The following is a 27,710-nucleotide window of genomic DNA, read 5'->3' as shown; positions in this document are numbered from 1 at the left end:
CATAGGCCAATCACTTCCCTGTTTCCAGGAATGATACCTGAAATATCTCAACTTTGTGTGCAATGATTCCAATTACCTAGATTTATTCAACTGTATTTCATACTCACAAAAAATTTTGATTCTACCAAAAAAAAAAATACCATTTCATCAACACATTTGTACCACTCCTATTATTCTTCACATCCTTCTGTAGCTGATGTACCCACATGGATACACACATCTGTTCTTCAAGATCCTCAACCTGTCCTCCATTCCATTGAGTCCTTTCCATGGAGGTCACTGTGCCTTGACCTTTCTATCTACAACAATGTTGGTGGTCAGCTACTTATTCACTCTGCTACTGATGCTGTGCTATGCAGCCTTCCTTCCTTCCTTCCTTCCTTCCTTCCTTCCTTCCTTCCTTCCTTCCTTCCTTCCTTCCTTCCTTCTTTCCTTCCTTCCTCCCTTCCTCCCTTCCTCTCTCCCTTTCTCCCTCTCTCCCTCTCTTTCTCTCTTTCTCTCTCTCTCTCTTTCTTTTTTATATTTGTGCTCTGTGTGTGTGTGTGTGTGTGTGTGTGTGTGTGTGTGTGTATGCTCTCATGGGTGTGGGCATATATGTGTGTCCAGGTTCATATGCACCTGCGTGTATGTGTATATTGCCCAAAGTTGACATTGTATGTCTTTCTCAATCATTCTTTACTTTATTTATGAAGTTGAAGTCTCTACCTATACTCAGAATTCACCAATTCCATCTAATCTAGTGACTCCCCTTACCCCTATGACCCATTTCTCTGCCTGTGAGTGATAAGGTTACAGATGGGCACTATGCCTCCATTGCTTTTACAAGGATGCTGGGGAATTTTTTTTTCCATTTTTTATTAGGTATTTAGCTCATTTACATTTCCAATGCTATACCAAAAGTCCCCCATACCCACCCACCCCCACTCCCCTACCCACCCACTCCCCTTTTTGGCCCTGGCGTTCCCCTGTACTGGGGCATACAAAGTTTGCGTGTCCAATGGGCCTCTCTTTCCAGTGATGGCCGATTAGGCCATCTTTTGATACATATGCAGCTAGAGTCAAGAGCTCCGGGGTACTGGTTAGTTCATAATGTTGTTCCACCTATAGAGTTGCAGATCCCTTTAGCTCCTTGGGTTCTTTCTCTAGCTCCTCCATTGGGAGCCCTGTGATCCATCCATTAGCTGACTGTGAGCATCCACTTCTGTGTTTGCTAGGCCCCGGCATAGTCTCACAAGAGATAGCTACATCTGGGTCCTTTCAATAAAATCTTGCTAGGGTATGCAATGGTGTCAGCGTTTGGATGCTGATTATGGGGTGGATCCCTGGATATGGCAGTCTCTACATGGTCCATCCTTTCATCTCAGCTCCAAACTTTGTCTCTGTAACTCCTTCCATGGGTGTTTTGTTCCCAATTCTAAGGAGGGGCATAGTGTCCACACTTCAGTCTTCATTCTTCTTGAGTTTCATGTGTTTAGCAAATTGTACCTTATATCTTGGGAATCCTAGGTTTGGGGCTAATATCCACTTATCAGTGAGTACATATTGTGTGAGTTCCTTTGTGAATGTGTTACCTCACTCAGGATGATGCCCTCCAGGTCCATCCATTTGGCTAGGAATTTCATAAATTCATTCTTTTTAATAGCTGAGTAGTACTCCATTGTGAAGATGTACCACATTTTCTGTATCCATTCCTCTGTTGAGGGGCATCTGGGTTCTTTCCAGCTTCTGGCTATTATAAATAAGGCTGCTATGAACATAGTGGAGCATGTGTCCTTCTTACCAGTTGGGGCATCTTCTGGATAAATGCCCAAGAGAGGTATTGCTGGATCCTCCGGTAGTACTATGTCCAATTTTCTGATTTCCCAGACTGATTTCCAGAGTGGTTGTACAAGCCTGCAATCCCACCAACAATGGAGGAGTGTTCCTCTTTCTCCACATCCACGCCAGATGCTGGGGAATTTGAGCTTCAGTGTGAAACACATAAACTGTAAACACTGCCTGCAGAACTATTTGCCTAGCCTAGGTTATTCCCAGTGGGATTGTATCTAACAAGAAACCAAGACCACTTTTGTGGTTTGAATGGAAAAAAATGCTGCCAGTAGGTTCACCTATTTGAGCACTGGCTGCCCAACTGGTAGTGCTGTTTCAGATTATAGAACCTTTTGAAGGTGCAGCCTTGCTGGGTGAAATGTTCACTTTGGGCCAGCTTTGTTGACTTGTAGCCTCATCTCACTTACTGTTTGCTGCCTGCTTCCAGTGTGTGATAAAGTTTCCTCTCTCAGCTGCCAGCTCTTCCTGACCCTGCTGCCTGCTGCCACACCTTCTTGACCATTATGAACATTACCTCTGTAATGGCAAACTGAAAGAAACTGTTCTTTCTATAAGTCATTGTTGGCCAAGGTATTTTATGGCAGTGTTTAAAAGTAATGTATTGATGCTGCAGATGGACCTCAATTGGGTCCTTGATCTGCAGGAAATGGGGTTCTAGTTACAGGTGAGCAAGGAGTTGGCACAGATGACAAACAAATATGGACACAGGGGAGTGCTGTATTTGGATGTAATTTTGTCAAAGTTAGCATCAGTTTTATATAATACAGAAAACAAAGGAGTAGGGTATCACAGCAGGCAAGGTACATCGAAGTATCTGACACAAAACAGAGGAATGCCTTCAAAGAACTGGCAGGAACCAGGCAATGTTTACAGTAAAGATAAAACAGCCCTGCCTAGAGTCAGCTAAAGACAAGGGCCAGGTAAGTATTTCACACTCTAGTCACAATTTATGCTATTCCTTTGAGCCTTGTGAAAGCTAGCACCAGGGGGAGTCTGCTCTAGCAGACCTTATCATGAATAATGCAATTCTGTAGCTCCTCTTAAAACCAAAACCCCCCTTTTTCCTAGGCCTTGGTAAATTCTTGCATTTGAGAGTAACTTGGCTGTTCTTTTAAGTATCTGTAGGGAATCTCCATTTGTCAGAAGAATTCACCAACTTTCTTTTAATATGTAATGTAGTTTGCCATACCTGACTCTAATGAAGATACTAAGTATACTTTGCAAAGCCTGCCCTGAGACTTCCAACTCTTATCCAGTAAAACACTGTAAGAAGGCATGCAATACCCTCCACAATATTGCAGGGACAAATCTGGGGCATTCTAGTTATGGGAATACCAAGGTTTCAGGACGCTAAGTTTCCGTGAAACTCTTTGCCTAGGGACTGCTTCCAGGCTTTCTAGGCCTGTCAAGCAAGTCACTACTGGAGTGGATGTAGCAATCAAACCATGTCATATTTATTTTATATTCCCCGAAGTGTTCATATTCAAAAGAAGTATCCAAGTACTTTTGTTGAGAAACATCTTGCCACAGGGATTAAATTTGCACTAATTCACCTTGAGTTTGAGAGAATGGTAACTAAGTTTGTGTTTGTGTACTTTATTTATAGTTTTATTTTTCTCCCACATTTTTATTTTGTGTGTATGTGACAGGAGCGGTAGGGGAATTTTTTGCCATGGCATGTATGCACATGGAAGTAAGAGTCAGTGTTGATTCTCCTCTGCTACCATATGACTCACAAACTCAGGGATCAAACTCAGGATTTCCAGGCTTGGTGGCTGAATCCTTTAGTCTCTGACCCCTCCTTCCAGCCCAGATATGTAGATCCTAATTATGGTCCCGCCATCAATTTTCTGGACAAGGCTTCTACTGCCTGCCAATGGGGCCATGAGACTATGTGATTAAGAAATACTTTCAGGCCAATTTATCTAGGCTTATTAGAAGTCACTGTTTGTAAGAGTAGTAAGAGAATTAATACTACCTTCCATGTTTAGACCATAAGTATAGTTACTAAAATGTAACATTCTCAGAAATTCAGATAATCTGCACTTTTCTTTCTAATAGATTTTTTTTTCTGGCTAAAGAACAGAGAACACTTGTATTTATATACTACCTATAGTGATGGTTGGGATATTTCATTTGTATATAACTGGTCGCTGTGGTGGGTTATCTTTTATTTGCTCTCTACCTCAAAGATCATGGCCGTGGCTGGATGTTTGGGAAGCAGCAGATGTGAAGACAGAGGCACTGAGGAACCAATGAGGCACTCTGTCATGGACACCATTTTGTTAGTGAGGCCATGAGGCCCAGCAGGTTTGAAACACAGACAGCTGGATGTGTTAAGTTCTCAGAAGGCCCTTGGACTAATCTAGAAAATTCCTCCAGGAAGAGTCTGGAAGTGAATCTCTCTTTGGCTGTCAGCCTTGGTGCATTTCTTCTTGTAAGCATACATGAGTGTTTGGAAACAAGTAAGGTTTGAAAGCCATCTTCCATTCCTTCAAGAGCAAAGGTTTATATGTTAAAGAAGAAGTTAGCTTCTTTGTCTTATCAAAAGACATAAGTGGAAAAGCTTTGGATTATGGGCTTGCATTTTCTGCATTTCTGTGGGGAATAGTTGAGGAATATTAAATTTTCCTTGTGACATAGGAAATCTAGCACATTAGAAATTGCAATGATGTATTTATTTGTGTATTCACAAACCCTCAAGAACTATTCAATGATGATGTTGACAAAAACATTCCCAGTGTGATCCTAGAACTGTGACAGTGCTTGGTCGTCCAACTTCCAGTTGGTTATTTGCTTTCCCTGGTCCTCAAGCCTTTCTCTGAAAAACCCCTGGGGAGTCCAGGAGGTTATGAGAAAAATAGAGACAACAAGATGAGATTTTGTTTTCTACTCCTCAGCTTCCATTCCCTCTTGCCTATGACAAAGAATTAAGCCTGTGACTGTCGATCCCACAGTCACATTCAAATAAACAAACAAAAACAAAACAACAAACATCCCTTTTGACTCATTTTTAAAATAGTCATTTTTAAAAGACCAGGAAAAAAAGGACAAAGTAAAGACTATTTCAGAAGCAGAAATCCACAGGTCCATCAAAGTGGGCCCAGTCAAATCCCTGTGACTTTGTTGGACAGTTTCAGAGAGATGTGGCATGGATGCTAATATCTGCAAAGCCCAAGAGCAAGCAAGGAGCTGCCTCTTGGTCCCAGCAAAGCTGTGGCCATAACTGTGTGACCAGAGAAAGATCACACAGGTCTCCACTTGTAACCATTCGAAAACTTATCCACAATAATGTGAAGTTTATCAAGAATGACTTCATCTCACCACAGCTTTCTACTTAGGTCTAAACATCCTTGTTTATATAAGATACCCATTTAAATGACGATCCAATACCTCTGCACTCAGATTAAGGCTAAAGATTTATCACCTAGATTCTTCAGGAATTCCACATTCATAATGGGGGACACCCAGTAAGTGCCCACATTTACTTTCATTGTAGTGTGTGTTACAAACTCTACCACGATATACCACGATATACCACAATATACCACGATATACAAGGATCATTTCTGAGTAACAACCTCAAAACTATCTTCTCCTTGTCACTCTCATGATCAGAGGAGTCCCATTCTGATGTAGTAGAGAGGATTTCCAGATTACTATTGTGTTTTTTAATAAATAAACTAAGGGGAAATTCTCTTGCATATTTAAGCTAGGGCTCCTCCAACATTCACTGGACACTGCCCAAAGTGTGTTATGAAATGTGCAGCGTATACTTCCAGAAGAAGCTTTGCTTCCAAGAACAGTAGCAGGAAGCAAGTGTCACAGAGGTCTTGGCCTGAACTGTCTTTTCGGGAATCCTTAGTCACCTTTGACACCTCAAGGGAGACTGCTGACCAAACACCACAGAGACTGGAATGCCTAATGCATTGCTCATTTGCTTCTAGCCTCTTGGGTTTAGAACCCAAACTGGAGGCCTCGTGCCAATAAAACCCACAAACTGATTTCACTAGAGCCAATGCCAGGATGACAGGTCCACACTAGGCACTGAGCCAGATCAACGTGCCCAGCTGTCATCCAACATTTTGCGTTTTCTGTTAGGAATGTAGACACTTCACTTGCAAGAGGTTTGAGGGAAGTTGTCCAATTAAGCATGCACTTAATTTCAGCTCATGCTCAAAAGTTTAACTTAAAAAAAAATGTTTGGGTCTGCCTGTTAGCATTTGCATTGTCGGTTAACATGGGTCTCCTTCGTGTAAGAACTTCCTAGAAAATGGAGTGATGGCTCGAGTCTGTTGTTTAAATGAGGTCGTAAGATATCGTATGCCCCATGGCTGGCCATCGTCAGTGTTTAATGTTAACATGTAAGTTTAGCACATCTCCATATTGTAAAAATAGCAGGCGCCGACTAGTCAGATTCTGCATACTAAGTAACGGAAGGAAAGCAGTTGGCAGACAAAAAGCACTCTAGACAGCTCATTCCTTTTGAGCTTATTCCACAGGGGAAAGCTACTCTTTAGAAATCTCATTCCCCCTTAATCCCCACCAAATAACATTTTGAAAGTCATAAATATTTACTTATAACCATGGATACATTCTAGGCTAACATTCCATAAATACAAAGATAATTAATTCATTTTCTAGACTAGCATAGACATCCACTTTCTGAGTTACCATAAGAACTTTAACACCAGAAATTTCTGAATATTCCACATGTGACGTAGGAAAGAAATATTATGCCTAGAAATTGAAATAATCCCTGTGCCCAAAAGGTCTTTGAGTTTCCTGGCTAAAGAAATTATCTTGATAGTTACATCTTGAAATGGAAAATACAATAACTTGAAGACACACACTCCACTTTCAGTCTGTTATTCTACAAATTGAATATATCCTACCTATTGTTAATGATACAAAATTAAGTATGAAGCTTCCTAAAGTCAAAGCTAAAGAACAACACAAGTTATTATGTGTTCCCAAGGTTTGTTGAAATTAATTTTATAAAATTGTCAGGAGAAGATATTATTTCCTGCACTGTTTTATGAAAATAATTCCATGCCTGGGTAGTTTTTAGATTACGGTACTAACATCACATCACTAGGAAAGAAAATACACAGTGTTTTATGTGGTTGCTTTTTAGTAAATGTCTAAATCTATTCTATTGAATCTTTAGGATTCTCATAAAATAAGATGTAATTCTCCTATATAACTTAAATTTTACATTTGCTAGACTAAAACATAAAAGGTTGAGTTTAGTTCAGTAGCTCCAACAAATTACTCATTTTTATTTCAAACTTTATATTTTCTCCAAATTTTCTTTAAATATTTTCATCATTTTTGAGTTGTGCATTTACCTATCAGAAAAGAAAATTCACCTAGATCAATATAATTTTAAGTAAAAACATCTTGTGAACAGTCTATATCTTGTACATTCAGTAAATAAATGAAGACAGCTAGGACTATAAAGGTGGCTCAGTCAGTAAGTACTTACCAAGTAAGCACAAGGACACAAATCTGATGCCAGCACCTATGTAAACCTGGGTAGATGATGTAGATCTGGAAATCCGGTGCTATTGAGGCAGAGATGGGCAGAACCCCAGAACTCAGTGGACAGTTAGTATAGCTCCTCTGTAAACCCAGGTTTAATGGTATACCTGTCTCAAAAAAGGAACGGAGCAATAGAGGGACACCCAGTGCCCTGCACACGTGTGCACACATGCATTCATGTGTGTGTGTGTGTGTGTGTGTGTGTGTGTGTGTGTGCAACCTTACTATAAAAAGGTGCGAGAGGAAGAGGGGAAAAGGGAGCATGCCTTGTTGATTTTGTGAAAACCTCACCCTGACCGTGGTTACTGCAATGCTTTCCTGACTGTGACAAACACTTTTCTCCATATAGAAGCTCCAGTTGGTTACCATTTAAAGCTATGAATGAACACTTGTTACAGCCCTTCGAGCGTTTCTTTAATAGTTAGCTTCCTGATATTCTTAGCATGGCATCTATTTTATCATAGACTATCAACCATGTAGACTCAGTTACTCAACTCTTTCTGGCTGTCCTCCTCCTTTTCCTCTTCCTCCTCCTCTTCGTCTTCTCCCCCAACCCTTTGGATTTTCCAGAGTTTCTCTGCATATCCCCGGCTTGTCCTGGAACTCACTCTGTAGACCAGGCTGGATCCTCTACTTTTAGTTCTCAGTTCGGAAGATGAATTGCAGAGAAATCTTCCTTGAATTTATTCACAATATTCCTCTTTTAGCCCAAAATGCTCATGCTCACAGTGTTGGTCATTTCTGCCTTTTAATACTTAGAAAGCTCAAAAATTATTTTGTTACTTGAAATTTATCTCCTTCTGGAATTATCCAAAAAGCAGGACTTTTTTTCCCTTCAGGCCACTTGGGTTTTTCATCAACTCTCTGAGTCTGTGACAAAGGATGCAAAATGAACATCTGCCAAATATGTGTGTGGATGAAGTAAAGAACTTGTAGATGATTGATTTACATCCAAAGAATGTACATTGCAGTTCAGTTCATTGGGGCAAGGTTGCTAAATGGCAGTCAGAGGAGTTAAACTAGAGAGTCATATACCTCTACCTCATACCTACAAGTTCTTGAGTGTCATGGTGCTGTATCTGAAGCCTCTCTGTAGATGGTAGATGGCCCCTGATGTGTGTGCTTGTTCAGTGTGAGAGGAGCTGTGCTGAGACTGTGCTCGCTCACTAGCCTACGGCAGTGTGTCTTCTCAGTGTTCACAGGGTGCCGACTGCATCAACATTCATTTCTTTTCCCACACAGCATGACTGCCCATTCTGTGTGACTTCTGGGCTGACAGGTTTCCTCATTCTTTAAGACCAGAGTGAAGTAATCTAGCACTTTAAGAACAGCCTTCCCTCCATTCTTTCAGCTCAGTGGGCAGTTAAACGTTAGATAGTCTCTTCTTGTCACACCAGCCAAGTTTCCTCAATTGTTCTTGACCCAGAGTTTATGTTTCTATTTCACAGAGTGGCCCCATCAGAGTTTTCTCTCTGTGTGATTTATTGCAATTCTATCTTAAAGGAAATCCCATGTGGGGCCTGTAAATGCATTTTGGTTTTAGTGGGTAGTTCATTCTTAAGCTAAAATCTGGTATCTATGGGGCCTTGTTATAATCTTGATCCAACAAGTGACATTCTATGCAAAATATACATTATCACTTGGACATTTATAACCATGGACCACTTAAATAAAAGTACAAGTACATAGAACCTACAGTTAATATGTTGCTTGAATTTATATATCCTGGCAGACAATTTTAGTTTGCAATTTAAAAGCCAGGACTAGTACCAGTGCATAAATAAATTTTATGTTTCAGTGCTGAGGACACAGAATGACACATGCATATACATCATATACATATTCAAGATGATGCGTTGTCCTGGCTTATAAGGAAAGAAAACAAGGAAGCACACAGCCACCTCAATGAGCGTTTGACTGTGCTCAGTGACTTCAGAGATGTCTTCATTGCATTCTCGTGCTGTTAGCACTGCTTAGCATATAAGGTACACTCACATGTATATCTTTTGGTTCATGTGCTAATAAGTATAAGATATATTTATTTTTCTTTGCACAGATAATTGTATATGTGAAATTTAAGTAGAAAATAATATAAAAGATACATAATTTACTGGTCCCTTTCCGAAGAAAACTGGGATGCAAATAAACTTGGCTGTCATAGGATAGTGTATGGTAAGTCCCAGTATGGAGATAAAGATAAGATGATCCTGGGGATCTTTTATTGTCACAATAGGTCTGAAGAGATATTTCTTCAGGCAGGATTCATGCTTAGCCTTATAGGTCAAGTTGGATTTCAAAAGGAAAAGATGGATGGACAAATATTCTCTGTATCAGAGGACCAACCTGAGTCAAGCTGGAAGTGTGGGAATGTGAGGAGCATAAATACCAACCTTTCCTGTCAGTGTCAAGGCCTCAAGCTACTGGTCCAGTATGTTGGGGCTAACCTGTTTTACTCATTACTGGAAGTTTGGCTCTTACTGGAAGCAGTTTCAATGTAGCTCAAATATTTACTCTATTTTTTATAAATGATGTGTTCATGGATGCTGTTCACTATACTGTGATAGTGGGAGCAAAACCACTTGTTTGATAGATCGTTTATAAATTATATGCTACTATCTTAGGGTTTTACTGCTGTGAAAAGATATCATGACCGAAGCAACTCTTATAAGGACAACATTCAATTGGGACTGACTAACAGTTTCAGAGGTTCTGTCCGTTGTCATCAAAGCAGGAACATGGCAGTGTCCAGGCAGGCATGGTGCAGAAGGAGCTGAGAGTGCTACATCTTCACTTGAAGGTTGCTAGGAGACTGACTTCGACGTGGTCAGGAGGAGGATTGTACTGCCCAACCCTACAGTGACACACTTTTTCCAATACGGCCACACCTACTTCAACAAGGCCACACTTACTAATAGTGCCACTCTCTAGGTTAAGCATGTTCAAATCACCACAGGCATTGTTTCTAAAACATATTCATACACAACACAGTTAAACCATTTGAATCTCATTTAGTCTATTGTGATATGAAGTTTTTAGTGAGTAAAGGCTTTGCTTACTACATGACCAAAACATGAACATTTAAATAACTTTTTCCATATTCACTTGAACAATACATTTGGATTTCTACACAATTTAGAACTTGTGCATCTTCTTGTTTCCTATCTAAATATCACCATGTGAATATCCACATATTTTATATTTCTATGTACTAGGGATGGGGAAATGGAGAAAATTAGAATTGAACAAGAGAGCAGATTCAAAGCCAATCACATGGGCAGCCAAAATATTTCTGGGTGCATGCCAGAATGGCAAGACCTAATTTCAGGTAATAACCATGAAAAAGTCCCTGGTGAAAAGGATGCAAACCAATTAAAGGCTTTGGCCTTATGTTTACTGTGATAAAAGTTGCTTCTTTGTCTGTTTCCACACACTGGGAACCTGGGAGCATGTTTTTCCTCAGTATTTGTTTTTTTGTTTTGTTTTATTTTTAATTACTGAATAGTTACTTTGTTAGAGAAATACTCAGTTGAATAGTTTTATGATATTGGATGACTTCATACTTCTGTATCCAGTAACAGTGTGATTTCTTTCTTCATACTTTATACTATATCAAACATTTTTGTGTTTTCCTACAAAATAGATTACTAATATAAGTGCTTACTTTTCTAATATGAAGAAAATGAATCTTTTGTAAGGATTCTCCGTGAGTTAAGCTTATGCCAACATGTTTTGACACGGAGTGGATTTAATTCCACTTAGTTAAAAACACCTCTTTATTTTCATCATGAAACACAGCACAAAAATGTTTTGTCACGTCAGCACTGTGATTATTACAAAGTTGTCCTTTCTATTGTTGGAGAGAGGGCCTCATGGTTAATAACATGGGCAGCTTTTATAGGGGACCTGAGTTTAGTTTCTAAAACCTAGGCTAGACTTGCCCCTTGGCCTATAATTCTAGCTCCAGGGGATCTCACATCACAGACTCCTTCAATTTCGCATGTTACTAAAAACCCAACATTTTGCATTAGTGAAAAACTGAAGTTACAAAGTTAACCTCTTTCTGAATTGGAATAGTTTATATCTTTCAATGTCCTATTCCTTACTCTCTAAAGCCAAAACACCAACAGAGTGGAGGAAGAGTTTACTCAATTCAGTCATTCAGAAAACCACAGCTGTATTTGGCCTCTCATCATTATCAGGAAAGTATAAACCCCAGTGTTGAAATGTAAACTAGAGGGCAGAAATCTTACCAAGCTGTTTGTTTTGGATACCCATAAACTAAATACAAGGGTACAGATGACTTTCCTTAAAACAGGGATATGTCAAAAAGAGTAAACTGGGAACAGTCTTGTCTTATTCCTTTCACCAGGACCAAAATATCCACACAAAACCTTGTGAACAGTTTATTTACAGCACTGAAAATGCAGATTTTGAATACAATAGAGTAAAAACATTTGTGTATCTATGGTGTGAACGTGCACACATGTGTGGGCATACATGTAAATATATGCTTTACCTGGAATTCTGTCCTCACTACTTCTCTCCTTTGGCCTGTCTCTTGTCTTCTAAATCCAAGTCTACCAACCACTTCTTGGTCATGTTGTTCTCGTCTACAGCTCAACCAGCTGGAAAAGGCCATGGAAGCAGCTCACACGTTCTTCATGGCCAACCCCGAGCACATGGAAATGCAGCAGGACCTAGAGGACTATAAAGCCACAGCACGAGTGGAAGCCCCCCTGCTAGACCGCGAAGCCAAGCCACACCTGGTGAGTTCTGGGAAACCCCATCCCTGCCATGGGGCTCCAACAAAACTAGTTTCTTTGAGTCCGAGCTAAAGCATACAGTGGATAAACCAAGTTAGGACTCAGTGTGCACTAACGTTCATACGGTCAAAACTCTCAGATGACATATTATAGTCAGAGGTGAATGCATATTTGATATTCTAAGTTAAAATGTCAGTAATTAAAAGTTGAAGTTGAGGGAAACAAAAATTCACTCAGAAATATAAGGATATTGTAAAGCCTAGAACTTCGTGAAAATATATATACCCCTCTTTGAAGCGTCACATCCTATTTAGCACTTTCCACACAATACTTTGTATTTTCCTGTGGGACTCCCTATTTTTTTATTCATCATTCTGTTTGTTTACATCTCAAAGGATATCCCACTTTCCAGTTACCCCTCCACAAACCCCCATCTCACATCTCACCTATCCCTCCTCCCTTTGCCTCTATGAGGGTGGTCCCCTACCCACCCACCTTCTCCCACCCCACTGCTCCAGCATTTCCCTATGCTGGGGCATCAAACCTCCAGAGAATCAAGGGCCTCCCCTCCCATTGATGTCAGACAAGGCCACCCTTTGTTACATATGTGACTGAAGCTATGGATTCCTCTCTGTACATACCTTGGTCAATGGTCTAGTCCCTGGGAGCACTGGGTGGTCAAATCAACTGACATTGTTCTTCCTGTGAGGTTGCAACTCTCTGCTTCTCCAGTCCTTCTGCCAGCTCCCCAACAGGGTCTCTGAGTTCAGTCTGATCACTGGCTCCAAGCATCCACATCTGCTTTGATCAGTTGCTGGCGAACCTCCCAAGGAACAGCCATACCTGGTTCCTGTCAGCACACACCTCTTGGCAACAGCAACAGGGTAGGAGTTTGGTCCACACCATACTTTTAATTATACATTGATTCTTTGACAGTTTCACACAATGTAAACTAAATAATTCCTATGGGTTATTTTTACCCAGATTTTACTGTCTGCCTCCTACCCCTGTGTACCTCTTCTTCCCTACAAATCTCTTTCTCACATTCATGTTCACATATGTTTTGTGTTCATGTCTGTTTTGTGAACTAGAGTTTAACCATGTCAGTCTCTGTGTTAGAACTTTCTATTGGCTGAGCACTAGATATATAATGGATAACAATGGTTTCCTGATTCCAGGATCTGTCAATAGTCACTAGTTCATGCCTAGGTCACAGAGTAGTTTTATTTTTAGTTTTTGAAAACCTCCAGACTGATTTTCAGAGTGGTTACAATAGTTTACACTCCTACTATGAGTATGAGTTCCCCTTTTCACACATCCACCTGAGCATTTGTTGTTGTTGGTACTCTTAATGATAACCATTCTGACTGGGGTAAGATGGAACCTTAAAGTAGTTTATTATGAATTTCTGATTGCTAAAGATGCTGAGCATGCTTTTAAGTGTTTTCTAGACATTTTTTGAGATTGCTCTGTCTAGTTCTGCATTTTATCTTTAATGCAATATTTTTGTGACTTCTTTGAGAATGTCAAACATGCATAGAATGTTTTTAAGCCACACTCACTCTTACTTCTTCCTTCCAACTATTTTTGGATCCCTGGTCACCCTTCTTGAACTCCCTCTTCCCCACCTTCATGTCCTTTTCCAAAAACATAAATAGATAAACCACTTTTAACAATTAGTGCCCTCATGTATGCATGAGTATGGGGTACCCACTATAGCATCTATAAGTGGCCACACCTGTAAAGCAGGACTTCTTAAGTGCTCGCAGCCCCATTGGCAATTGAATAACATTTTTTTTAGGGATCAACCAAGATGATTGGAGAACACAGATTATAATTCATAGAGGTAGAAAATTATAGTTATGAAGTATCAGTGAAAATAATTTTATGACTGGGGGTCTCTACAACATGAAGAACTGTATTAAAAGTCCATAGTTTTGTAAAGGTTGAGAGCCACTGCTCTAGAGAAAAGTTACTCTCCATCTCCTAGCAGTCATCAACTCCTTATAATTCCTCAACTAGAGATGTGGGCACAAGTGCCCCTCCCCAGTTCATGGTAGAATGTTCTTTGTGCAGGTCTAGTGCAAGCAGCCACTGTAGGCTTAGATTTTTCAATACCTACTTTATTTAGGGTTCTTAGACACTTCAACCTGCCTTCTAGTCCACTGACCAAAGGTAGGGGAGAAAGATAGTTAGTAGGACAAGGAGTTTCTGGACCAGTTTGGAAGAAGTTCTTTGGGGTGATTACACTTGTCACTGCCATGATACCAACAGTCCAGTCCAATAGCAAACACCAAACCCAAATCAGTAGCAGCGGCTCAACCCAGCAGAAGCCACAAGACTCTGCTGAATCAGCACAAATCAGTGGAAGTGGCAAGAGTCAGCTGGAATACCGAGAGAAGTTCTTTGGCAAATTTCTCTCTATGGTGTGAAGACCAGCAAAGACCAGCAGAGACCAGCAAGTGTTGCACAGTTAGTGATGACTGTCCCTTCTTTGTCTGTGGGGTTCGACTTTTATTCTTTCTAAACATCAAGTGCCCTCTCCAGTGTCTGCTTCAGCAAAACACCCTCTCACCAGACAGCTTCCAGGAAAACATCATATGACACAACTGAATTTTCAAAGAAACCAGAAATTTCCACTTCCAGCCACTAGTGCTGACTTCATAAGGACAGCAAGGTTATCATGAACATTAAGACACCGCTTTATCCCAGTCCTTCATGGCTTCTGCCGCTTACATTTTTTCTGTCACCTATTCCTTGGCATTCCCTGATCCTTTCAGGAAGGACGTTCTATATAAATGGTCCACATGTTATTAAATAATGTGTTGTTTAATGTCAGTGAGTTTCTGTGCCTTGACTTGTTTTTGTTGTTGTTGCTATCTGACATTATTCCAGGTGGTCAGATAGAATTCAGAATGCTATTTCAATTTTCCTGTATTTGTAGAGACTTCCGTTATATGGTACTATAAATACTCTTTTGATAAAAGTTCCATGAGTTGCTTTAAAACAAATGTGTCTTCTTGAGTCCTTAGGTGGCCATGTCTTGCTATGTTGCTGTGGTTGGCCACAAACGCTCATGTGATCCTCCTCCCTCATCATTTATTGTATCTAGGACTATAGCTGCCTATTATGGTAAATATTTAATGGGGATTTCTACTCCACCTTTGATCATTTAGTTTCTAAATAAAAGACACAAACCCTTTTTATTTATAATAAACCTTAAGAGTACTAGATCTGGCCAGATATCAACACTTTATGCTATTTTGTCTACTTTCCTGTCAATAACCCTGAGTTATAACTTGCCATGTTCTGTCTAGGATGTTCCTGCTCCATCTGGGTGATCCTCCTGGCTATGTTCTCACAATTCACCTACTGAATAACATCCTATCCTCTCCTTTCTACTCCTCTCTTCTTCTCTTCTCTCCTCTTCGAGGTTTTTCCATCAGACTCCAAGCTCAGGACCTAAAACTGCACCTACCCTTCTTCTGCTCAGCTATAGGCTGTAAGCATATTTATTCAACTAATAGTTTTAAATCAAGGAGCAAGGTTACATAGCACCACTTGGTGTACATGAGGACTTCTTTATCCCCAGAGCAACCAGACCTTGTATTTAGCATTACAGCCCATAGCCATAGATTAACCTCCGTAGATGCCACCTGTCATTCCTGATATTTAACACGCTTACTTTTCACCTAGAAGTGAAGCCATTGTGAGTGGTTCATGGCTACAGTAAGTATTGTTTCCCCGCTTCCAATCTCGAAGGTTTTTCCCTGTACTTGAAGTTTTCAATTTAGTTTGAAAATGCCCCAGAACTTTTCTTACAATTAAATATGATTTGAAATTACATGTGGAAAATCTTTTGACTCCCTCTCCCCAGTTTTTTGATATCAACATTCTCAGTGTGTGACCTCCAATATTACTGCTAAGAAGAATGATAGCGAAATATCTTCTAAGGGAGATTTAATAAAGCAAGATATGGAAGTGATGGCACTTCTAACCATACTTAATACCTCATTACTGTCCTGTGCTTTCCTTACAGTAGAGAAACTATACAATATGCTCTGTGTATGTGAAAAAAGAAATAGATTGATTACTACTACCACATTCCAATTATTCTATAGACTCCCTTTCTTTGACATTTATTTGACATAGGAGAGTCACAGTGGATTGATCAATGAAACCTGGAATTCTCTTCCGTGGCATAAAATTCTGCTCTCACCTTCCCACGTGATCCTAAGTAAGTCTGTGTAGGTACCACTCTTCACAAACAAGATCGTGTCTGTGTCTTTGCAGGAAAGCTATAATGCTGGAGTCAAACATTATGAAGCTGATGACTTTGAATCCGCAATCAAGTACTTTGAACAAGCTTTAAGAGAGTATTTCAATGAAGACATGGAGTGCCGTGCTCTATGTGAGGGGCCTCAGAGATTTGAGGAATATGAGTACTTAGGGTATAAAGGTGGTCTTTACGAGGCAATCGCAGGTAAAGCTTCTTTTGATTCTTTGATTGCTTACTTTAAAGTGCTATAGACATGTGAATATTCTGACAATATAGTGCATAGTAGTAAGTATTGTAAAATGTTAAAGATTCTCATGGGTTTATTCCACTCTGTCTTCTGTTGATAATGTCTATAGTTAAAATGTTGTTGATTCTTTCTTCCCAATTTCTTCTGTTGGATTTATTAATAATTGCATATTTACTTATTTCATCAATATAATAGGGAACTACTGTAAGCATTATAAGTAATTTTTTCAACATATTGCTTTTTATTTTATTTTATGCTTACCAACAAAATGTGGCCTGCTCATGTAAGTACATGTGAATTCACTTTTTGTGTTTAGTGGCTAGATAACACCCACGATATGGGGGCACCATCATTTTAAATGTTAGCCTTTACTGAACACAATGAAAAGGGTTGCAGCTTTTCATTATTGTAAATAATATAGCAATAAACCCTTCAATACATTCTAAAGCAATTCATTGGCTTATGATACTTGAGAATGTTGTTTCAAAGAGTAGGCAATGTGTGTGACACTCAAGAGTTGCTGATACTAGGTAAGTAACCTTTTATTGGAAGAAGTATGTTTTCTGTATATACCATATTTGAAAATAACTTATTTGTATTAACAATATAATTATAAAAATACAATTTTCAGGAGTACGTGTATATATAATACAGGGGATGTGGAGTGCTTTCATAGAGAACAAAAGGCAGAATCAAGTGGAAACGGTAATATCATTGTGCTAAAACCCTATCCATGCTTCTACTTCTTAACAAAGGATTCAAGCTCCACTAAGTTGCCCAGGCTGGCCTTGAACTCATTCTAGCAATTTTAGCAGGCATTGATTCTACAATCCTCCTGCTACAGGCCTCCCAAGTAGCTGAGATGATGGGTTTGTGACACCAGGCCATGGCTCGTTCTTTGCTTACATCTCCAGTCAGTGACATGGAAAGTTGGATGTCCTATGGCCATGGGGGCTGCAGAGGAGGCAACTTTCCATGGGAAGCAGAGAACCCTGGAAGGTCCTTATGGCTAAGGGTCTCTTGATGTGTCTCCTCTTTTGGCTAAGTTGGCCACAGCAGTACAGGCAAGCCTACAGGTACAGGAGCATAGTTTGCTCTGACTGGGTTTTAGAAGCTAGCTGCGGAAGGCTTGAGGAGGCTTCTGTACAGGGAGAGCACCGTGTACAAGGTGGATTCTCTCTGGATCTCAGAGTCTGAGCGTGTGGAGCTATTCTCCAGCTGTCAGCACACAGGAATAGATGCTGCTTGATGGGGAGGGCTTGCAAATCTTGTGTTGGGTTTCGATTTTGATGTTCTATTTTTAGTTTAACTTTTTGATAGTTTCATACATTTAGCTAATGATTTTCAATCATTTTTGCCTTCCATTCCATACAACAGCCTATTTCCTTCTCCAACTGAAGCCCTTCTTCTCAACAGATCCCCCTTCTACTTCTTCCAACTGAAGCCCTTATTCTCAACACATCCGCCTCCTACTTCTTTTCTATGTGTGTTTGGTTCAATGAGTTTAACTAGGGTTTCTTGCTGGAACATGAGGAATGTTACTTATTTGACAAGGATGACTTTCCAGTGACTTTACTAAGATAAGACCTCCACCCCCAGCAACTATTAACCACCGGTGACCTCATGGTTGCCTCCTGCAACCTTGGTGATATTTGGAGGAGTCCAGTGTTAGACATATCTTGTGCAAATAAACCTAGCCACCGTGAGTTCATAAGTACATTGGCTATGCCATTTCCTGAGACCATCTGTTTTTAACTCCACTTCTCTCCAGTCTGTATTGCTTACATTCTTTCTCACATCTACCACACCCTCCATGATGTTTCTAGAGCCTTGGAGGGATGAAAGAACTCTGCCACAATAAGACTAGGGCCCAATCATTATACATTTTCTGCATTTTGACCCCTCATTGACTTCTTCAATAACTGCTGCCCCACCATAACAAGAAGGTTCTGTGAAGATAGGATAATACCAACCCTTGAATAAAAACAGTATTTAGAAGTCACTTTGACAAAACATTGTGGCAATATAGTAGGTTGAATAGTGGTAGGTTTTCTATCTAGGCCTGTGGTCTCCTCAACCAAGGGCTGGTTTTACTGTTCCTGACAATATTACAAGGGTCTAATGGGTGCTAATCTTTCTCCCAAAGTTCTGCATCTCTTTGTGCTGCCCAGATACCTCACTGAAGATATTCTGTTCCCCTTAGGTGAGGAATTAGTTGATGTGATGTAGCTAGAAACAATCTGAAAATCAGACCCAGGTGTCTTAAAATAGAGAACAGGTACTTTTAAAGTCAACATAATCAAAACCCAATTAAACTGGGACTTATTTAATAACAAACCTATTATTTAAATATGTGTTGATGACCTATTATATTCCAAGACATACATAGTGAAAAACAGAGTTCAGCTGACATGGAAACTACTAAAGTCAGTTTGCCCTTCCAATTCTAGAGTGTCCTTATCTCCCCCAAACCACCTACATAGTGGCTCGAACCAAATCCTAGGAAGTTACTTGTCAATCTGACATCTTCCTCAACTCTTATTTGTTGCCAAACATGGACAAATGCTGCATTCACAAGGTACTTTACACTAACAGAGTCTCCCCATTTGCCATAGCTTAAATCAAAACCGTATTTTATCTAAGCCCCCGTGACTACTTCCTTCCTGGTCCTGGTGTGCAGTGTAGACTGAGCACCAATACAGAGCCCACATTCTGTACTAACAGAACTATTGTACATAAATTCCCTCTCGTTGTGGCTTTCATTCCACTTGGAATAAAGCCCATATAAGGACTTTCAGTGTGTGTGTTCACATTCTTTCTTCATTCCTGCCTTCCTAAGGTCTTTGAAACCATTGGATGAGTTGCTCACTCTCCTTCCCTTGCAAATCTTTAAGGTGTTTTCCAGCATCCCTTGACTGGTGTCCTAACTTGTTCACTGCTCAATCTTTAGAAAATCCCTGAGCTACTTAATAAATATTGGCTAAACGAATGTGTTAGTGAAGGCAAGGATAAAGGATGTGATATATACCCCCATAACTGTGCACAGATCAATGTGTTAGTAATGCCTTGTGCTTGTTATGATGTCAGCCATAAATAAATGTGGAGTGTTTTTAGGAGCTAATTAGAGGATAGCTACAAAATATAAACTAGAATCAATGTGTCTATTACAGTCAACATCACTACATTAAATTATCACCCTATGAAGAACTCTGTTACCCAATGTAAGTTTAAGTTGCCTAAAATCAATATACTTGTATGAGTTATTTTGAGGATTTATTTTCCAAAAGTTTTGGTTTTTTGAGACAGCTGACATTTTTAACTCCTCAGTATTTCTGTAAGCCTTAAAGGTGATTCACTTAACAGTAAATTTTGTTTGTCATTTATGGTCTAATTACTGATTTTTTTTCTCAATATATAGTCTTTTGCAAGGGCCGTGAGCTAGCCTTTTCTTTATGATATTTAGCAATTAACTATGCTGTGCTTTTATGGGATGATTTGCCCTACCCCCAGTGCATTGTCTCAGCACCTTTGCTGTCCATGTCCATGGAAGTTTTGGCAAATAATCTAGATCCTATTACTGAAATTAATCTCTGTGGGTTAGTATTTAGTGTTGGTCAAGTTACTATAACCCATTGGCTGCTGGGAAAGGATGTATGAACAGACAAGACAAATCCACACTCAGTGGATTTTACCACTGCATTAATTAATTAATTAATTAATTAATTATGCATTAATGGTACAATGATATTGAACAGAAAAGAATATAACAAATAAAACTATTATGTCGGCTTTCACCCTGCAAATGCTTTCTGGAGTCAGGTGACCTCAATTAGGAGTTAAGTTGGCACTGAAAATAGAGACTGCATTAGGAAAACCATAATGCTTGAATTGTAGAATTAGGAGAGATTTAATGTTGGAGGAAAGCACAAATGGCTACTTGGTACCGATTTTCCCATCATCAGCTCTGTGTAGCCAAGGGTACCTTAGTTGCTCTTATTGACTATTTATACTCTTTTTTGACAATATAATTTTGAGTTGTTGGTGGATACATTGTTACCTTCCCCTTTTCCTGTCACTTGAGATTAGAAGAAACAGGTTTGAAGGCAATGAAGACTTAAGTCTGTGAAGGAGTCTACAGTTGGCTGTTCATTGTTCCCCTAAGATATGATACATAGCTCATGTTTTATTCGAAACTTTCGGGTTGTATACATAGAACTTGTTATTCTCTCCCCATCTTTAACCAGAAGTAAAACATGGTGGATTGTGGTGCTGTTTCTGTTAGCTGTTCTACATGGGCTCAAGGTAGCCAGGTTCTAGAAAATGTTTGCCTTCACCCCGCCAAGTGCTCTTTTCCTTCCTGTGTCCTTACTCAGTCTGCAAGGTTTCCCAGATCCAAGAAGAACTCTGACTAAACAGAGGACCTCTTGAAAGAAGCTGTTGTGGCCAATTAAATTGTGTAGACATGAAGTCAAGTGATTTTCTCAATCCCCAGAGAACCCAATCAGCCCAAGGATGAATGAAGCATTCTTTCCCTGGAAAACATTGCCTCCATCTTTGATAGAATTCAAAGTTAGGCAAAGAGGAAGAAAAGTTTTCCTCATGTTACTAGCTGTTTGTTTTTTCTAGCTCTTGTCTTAACAAAATAGAGCTGAGAGCTCAGGGGCATGGAATCCTCTGCACTTCAGCATCTTTATTAGTTTAAATGAGAACAGCAACCACAGAAGCGAGGGCAAGAGGACAGTGTTTATTCTAATTCTTCAGCTATCTTCCTTTCTGCCATTTTGGCACAATCTGTTCAAACAGTATCCCACATATAAGAATATGCAGTATTAGGCAAGAGTCTTATCTATAATTGGGTAGTATAAGGTTCTGAACTATAGGTATCAGGAAATATCATTTTACTTCCTCCTTTAGAAATATATTGACAGGGGAAGGGAGTTTGGAACTTTCTCCATGCTGGATGTTTCATCTCTGAATGGCTTTTGAATATCCATTGGGTGTAAAAATCCAATCTCAATTCTAGTGCATCTCAGACCTTCTGAAGTATTCAAAGAGAAGCTCTAAGCATCTAGTGAGAAAGTCCATGTTCATCTCTATGCACAGGAAGCATAGTAAACTGTGGAGGCTTGGGACCAAGTGCTGTCAAGCGATCATGGAGAAAATGATGTCACTGTCTGTATGAGGTTTTCATGGTTGGAGATGTTAAGACAGAGAAAGTTCTCTTCTCTCTTTCTGAGTGCGGTGTGGTAAATAAAGTGTGCCCTGTAGAAGGTCTGCCCTGATTAAGGTAAGATCGCAACAGATGGAGGACAACTCTCTCTCTCTCTTGCCTTCCAGATCACTATATGCAGGTTCTGGTCTGTCAGCATGAATGTGTGAGGGAACTCGCCACCCGCCCAGGCCGCCTCTCACCAATCGAGAACTTTCTTCCCTTGCATTACGACTACCTCCAGTTTGCCTACTACAGAGGTAAAGAGGAGATCATCCATGAAAACCCATGGGGATTTTCATGTCATACTTGTATGCTTCTGGCCACCATCCAGACCCCTGCTTGCTTTCATCACCAAAGCAACACAGGCTTATGCACATTTTTTCCCATAAAATTGGGCTGCATGTCAGAGTAAGGCAGGAGGACCCTAACAATGGATAAAGCACAGGATTTCCTGTGTTAACATCATAAACTTACACTAGACTTGCCAATTTTCTTTTTCAACCTAAGATGTTTTTTCAACTCATTTTTAGTTAGACTGCATTAAAGAACCAATACTATTAAAAAAAAATACCTCCCTTTCTGTATCCACTGACATCTTCATGTCCTTTAGCCAAGGACATGAATATTTCCAAAATTCTATACATAAACAAAGGCAATCACAGAATTTTCCTTCTTCTTTTATGTGAAAATGGCATTATTTATACTATCTTCTTCTTTTTTGTTTTGTTTTGTTTTTATTTATAGCCCTGGCTGTCCTCAAACTCACTTTGTACACCAGGCTGGCCTTGAACTCAGAAATCCGCCTGCCTCTGCCTCCCAAGTACTGGGATTAAAGGAGTGTGCCACCACGCCTGGCTTTTTTTATTTTTAAAAATTTATTTATTTATTATTATATGTAAGTACACTGTAGCTGTCTTCTGGAGTGTAGATACTCCAAAAGAGGAAGTCAGATCTCATTATAGATGGTTGTGAGCCACCATGTGGTTGCTGGGATTTGAACTCAGGACCTTTGGAAGAGCAGTCAGTGCTCTTAACCACTGAACCATCTCACCAGCCCCTTATACTATCTTCTGTATCATTTTTAATTAACACTTGCCAGATGGCTTTCACTAAGTTAGACATAGGAAATTATCATTTTGGGGGTCAAATTTAAATTATAGTATGTTATTGTTTAGGTTGAATAGATGAGTACAGAGAGAACTTCCTGCTCTCTCTTTCTTTATTCCTAGATACCATTGTATTAGAACTTATCTTATGATCTTCCTATTGAGGGACAGTGTATTGTTTGTAATCTTTTGTGACTTCAATGACCTTTCAAGTGGATAATACTTTACACATGTCTCTGCATATCTATATACATATTTCAAAGGATAATATCTGGAGGTTCATTTACCAGGTCAAATAGTTCATTCATTCGTATTTTTGATTCACATTGCCAAATTTTCCTTCCAGATGGACTGTATTTTCCACTGTTCCTCCTCAGAATATATTATAAAATGTTTAGATGCCCCACAATCCCCTAGGTAAAGTTTAGTAATTCAAAATAGCTTTAGTTTCCTTTTTACTGAAGAGGAGATATTGGATATTCCCTCTCATACTTAGAAGCAGCTAATAGTATTTATCACCTAAGTCACTATCATGTCCACATCCTCCCTTTGTGGAGAAGTGACTGGCTGCTTGACAGGTCATGATTTCTTGGCTCAATGCACTTGTTATTTCTCCCTGTCTTCAGCATCAGTGCCTTTTATCAGGTCAGCTACAAAGAAATATTTTTCCTTTAAAGTGATGCTGAGGAAGAGGAGGACGAGGAGGAGAAGAAGGATTCAGACCAACATTTTAAAGTTGCCTTGGCAAACTCCCTCTTTTTCCAAGAGTAAAGTGTTATTTATTGTCCTGGCACCATGACAGTGATTACTCACTCATGTGCACACCATGACCAATGAATGCAAACTAGGTAAGCCAGGTGCTTATTATCTTCATCATATTAGAACTCCATGCTCAGAATATTTACATGGGCCACACAGTACAAAACAAGTCCCAGTTAATTCACACATTTTTGCTGTAGTGTTCCAGGAATTACCAATAAGCATTTTTCTAATAGCAACTATAGAGGATTTCTGCAAAGTGTCCAGCACCAAAGCCACCAAAGGTCCTCCCATCTGAGTACCTGAAACTGATCATCTGTGTAAGTGCTTCTGGCCATTTTGCTCAACCTTAGTTTGTCTCCCGTTTATTATCATCAATGCTGACATCAAGAGACACATTGAAGTTTCCCTCTGAAGTCATCTGGGCAAATCTGGCTGATTCAAATGTGGCAACACCTTGTTTCTCCAGTTGGTGAATATGTGAAAGCCTTGGAGTGCGCCAAAGCCTACCTGATGTTCCATCCAGACAATGAGGATGTCCTGGACAATGTAGACTTCTATGAGAGTCTGCTGGATGACAGCACTGATCCAGCATCCATTGAGGCCCGGGAGGTGAGACTAGAGTTCTGAGAGAGATCTCTTTAAACTGCAGTGTGTTTCAGGGACAACTGTTTAAAAAGAAACAAACAACAATGGCAAAAATAAGCACTGTCCTTAAGGATACATCAGAGATTTAATGTCTGTTCCAGATCTTAATTCTTTCAAATTTTTTCCATATTGGAAGTACATATTTCTCATAGGCACAATCTTGTGACAAACCTGTTGCCTAGGGGACCACATTTGCAACTCTGATCTTTATGTTAGCTCACTGACTATTATAACAAAAAGTTCCACTTGAGCATCTATCACATTTCTTAGTTGTTATTTAAATATGAATTCTATTTCTTTCCAGGATTTAACAGCATTTGTCAAACGTCATAAACTTGAAGCTGAACTGATCAAGTTAGCTGCAGAGGGCCTGGGATTTTCATATGCTGAACCGGTAAAAATAAGACGAGAAAATGAGCTGCTATTTAAAATCTTTTAAAAAATAACTTATTTAATTGTGTTTTATGTTCATTAATGTGTGAGTGTTAGATCCCTTGAAACTGAAATTGTAGACAGTTGTGAGCTATCATATGGGTGGGATTGAATTCAGGTCCTTTGGAATTGAACCCAGGTCCTTTGGAAGAGGAGACAGTGCTCTTAACCATTAAGAGCAGAAAATAGTGGTTACAATAGGGATATAAAGTGAATAAATAAATTAATTTAAGAAATAATTATGAAAGCTTGAAAAATAATAAAGCTACCATTTAAAAGATCTTCTTGGTGGATATTTAAATATTAATGCCCCACCCACATTAGTGGAAGAGTCTAATAACCTCTCTAAATTAAGCAGTTGAAAGAAGTCTTTATGTTATACAAGTGATGAACTTTAAAGATTTTGATAGATTCCCATGAGGCTGAGATCCAAAGTCAGAAGCAAATATCTTGTGCATGATTCATTTGCCTGTCTTGTTTCAGTTTTCTAGCATTTCAATGTAAAGTTTTGATTTTTTAATGCATTTTAATGGGTTAAACAAGCCCCATCTTCAGAAGGCACTGGGAGTCAGCCTCTGCACTGTCCTCTCTGCTTCATGTGTTGTCCTCTGATCAAGCCGGGGCACAGCGCCCTCTGCAGACCGCCCCTTGCTATAGATTAATGCAAGTTCTTGTTTTTATTTCATGAAACATTTACCTGGTTCTTTAGGTTGTTAAGGATTTAAAATATTTTGGCTACCTAGATAAATTTAATATAGATTAATTCTTTTGATATTCTAACTATTTCTGATTTCTTTCGAAAATACATAGTCCAGGGATCATGGTTATTAAACTATTACTTCAAATATATCCAAAGAGTGGACTCCCATTGCAAGAAGAAAATGGGGTCTGGAAGTTCTTGAACCTTAACTTATTTTCTAAAGAAAATGTTTCTGACACCTTCATTGTTTCTAGTGATATAGGAAAGTACAAATTTAGCAACCTTACAAGAGGAAAAGTATCCACCCTCCTCATATATGTTAAGTGCAAATGCTATGCCATCACTATTTTAACTTCTATTTTTCTGAAGGCAGCTCATACTATTTTCTCCTTTTCACATAATATTTTTTTCCTCTTTGAATTACCCATGTATAACTTTTTCCACTTATCTATTAATTACTGAATATTTTATGCAATATTCATGTTAGTGTGTTGATGAAAACATTAATTATAGTGTATTTTAATTGATTCCTAATTATGTCTTATTGGCAGCAGAACACTTTTTAAAATTAGGTTAGTTTAAGGTAATATTTCTGGTATAATACATATATGTGTTCCTACTTAGTATTTTGAAGAATTGTGTTTTCCCAAGGGACCCCAAAATATAACACCTACTTCATGGTTCTGTACAGATAACTAATCCAGCTGGATTTCTTTGTTGAAGTTTTAGTCATTATCCACAAAGCACTTGCATTGAGGGATCTTCGAAGCCCTTTCTGTTATCAAATTCCAAGTCTCTATCCAGAACCAGAGGACCAAGCACCTAACTAATTCCATACGGTCTTTTGATTCATTTGTTATCCATGGTGTCTTTGGCAAAATTGTATTAGCCTCCTCTTCGTCAATACAGAGTATAAGTTTCTGAATATTTCAAGTTTTCTAAGTATTTTATTAGGAGTATTTTAAATTTTTATTCCTATAAACGTCATTTTAGTACTAAATGTATATACCTTTTCTTCAACTGTAAACAGAATTACTGGATCAGCTATGGAGGACGGCAGGATGAGAACCGGTGAGTTCTCCATTTGCAAAACAGGCTACAGTGAGATGAGATGCTTGGGGCAGGAGATGGTGCCGGGAACTCAACTCCAGTAGATTAGTGCAAGCTATGGAATTATTCTTCAAGTTGCATGTTAGGAGCTTCATCCTGGATCCAGCTCTCCCACTCACTTCTGTATGGTTTTAAGGAATTACTTTTCTCCTGAATGTGGAGGGTTTTTTTGTTTTTTGGGGTTTTTTTTTGTTTATTTGTTTGTTTGTTTTGTTTTTTGAGACAGGGTTTCTCTGTATATAGCCCTGGCTGTCCTGGAACTCACTCTGTAGACCAGGCTGTCCTCGAACTCAGAAATCCGCCTGCCTCTGCCTCCCGAGTTCTGGGATTAAAGACATGCGCCACCACGCCGGGCCCATGGAGATTCTTTTTTAAAATGAAGAAATTAGCCAAAGAGTTCTTCAAATCCCAATTTTCTGTGATTACTCATTGCACAAGGCTGGATGTTATTTTTATTAACAAATTTTATAAAATTTCCTTTTTAAGATGGTTTTTGTTCTTTGAAATTTTCATACAACACATTTTGATCATATTCAAAATTTGCCTGTGGATGGTAAATTCCCTTACTATATTAAATTGAAATCAGGGTCATGTTTCTGTATAGTGAACTGTGTGTTATTACTAAGCAAATTGAAGTTAAGAAAAACCATTTTTAATATAATTGAAGTCAACTCATCTGTTTTTAAATAACTCAAGCTTATCCATGTTTGAGTTGCCTGTTTGGGATGACACAGTCCAGTCAACCTATTCTCAGATTGAGAAAGGCCATGTCAATGGAAGGGACCACTGTCAATGGAGGGCACTAGCTTATGGCTTTGCCACAATAAACTGGAAGATTCAGGTCTTAGAATCTTGCAATCAATCAGCCCTTGGGTGACATAATATAATTGGAAGAAAATATATAGGATATATAGGAGTGTTTGGACGTGCCATGTCTGTGTAGACTGAAAGGCTATCTACCATCACGGGTGCATTTGGAAAGCTTGACACAAACTGGCTCTTTCTCCTTAGAACAGTCAAGAACCTACTATTATATTAGAATATGGATTATCTCCACTCGATCATTATTCAGTGATGCAT

The 27,710-nt window shown here is 39.2% G+C and overlaps 1 protein-coding gene across 1 annotated transcript in view; it reads left to right on the top strand.

The window, feature by feature from the left end:
* Window positions 1-27,710, top strand: part of P3h2 (prolyl 3-hydroxylase 2) — a 146,530-nt gene that overhangs the window by 96,530 nt on the left and 22,290 nt on the right. Inside the window, exons 2-7 of the mRNA NM_173379.3 lie at window positions 11,991-12,140; window positions 16,431-16,620; window positions 22,001-22,132; window positions 24,210-24,352; window positions 24,693-24,782; window positions 26,551-26,591. Coding sequence (NP_775555.1) covers window positions 11,991-12,140; window positions 16,431-16,620; window positions 22,001-22,132; window positions 24,210-24,352; window positions 24,693-24,782; window positions 26,551-26,591 — 746 coding nt within the window. The remainder of the gene's footprint in view (window positions 1-11,990; window positions 12,141-16,430; window positions 16,621-22,000; window positions 22,133-24,209; window positions 24,353-24,692; window positions 24,783-26,550; window positions 26,592-27,710) is intronic.

Source organism: Mus musculus, chromosome 16 (assembly GCF_000001635.26).
Source record: "Mus musculus strain C57BL/6J chromosome 16, GRCm38.p6 C57BL/6J".
In the NCBI taxonomy this organism is placed as follows: Eukaryota; Metazoa; Chordata; class Mammalia; order Rodentia; family Muridae; genus Mus; species Mus musculus.
This window is presented reverse-complemented; position numbering and strand designations above follow the sequence as displayed.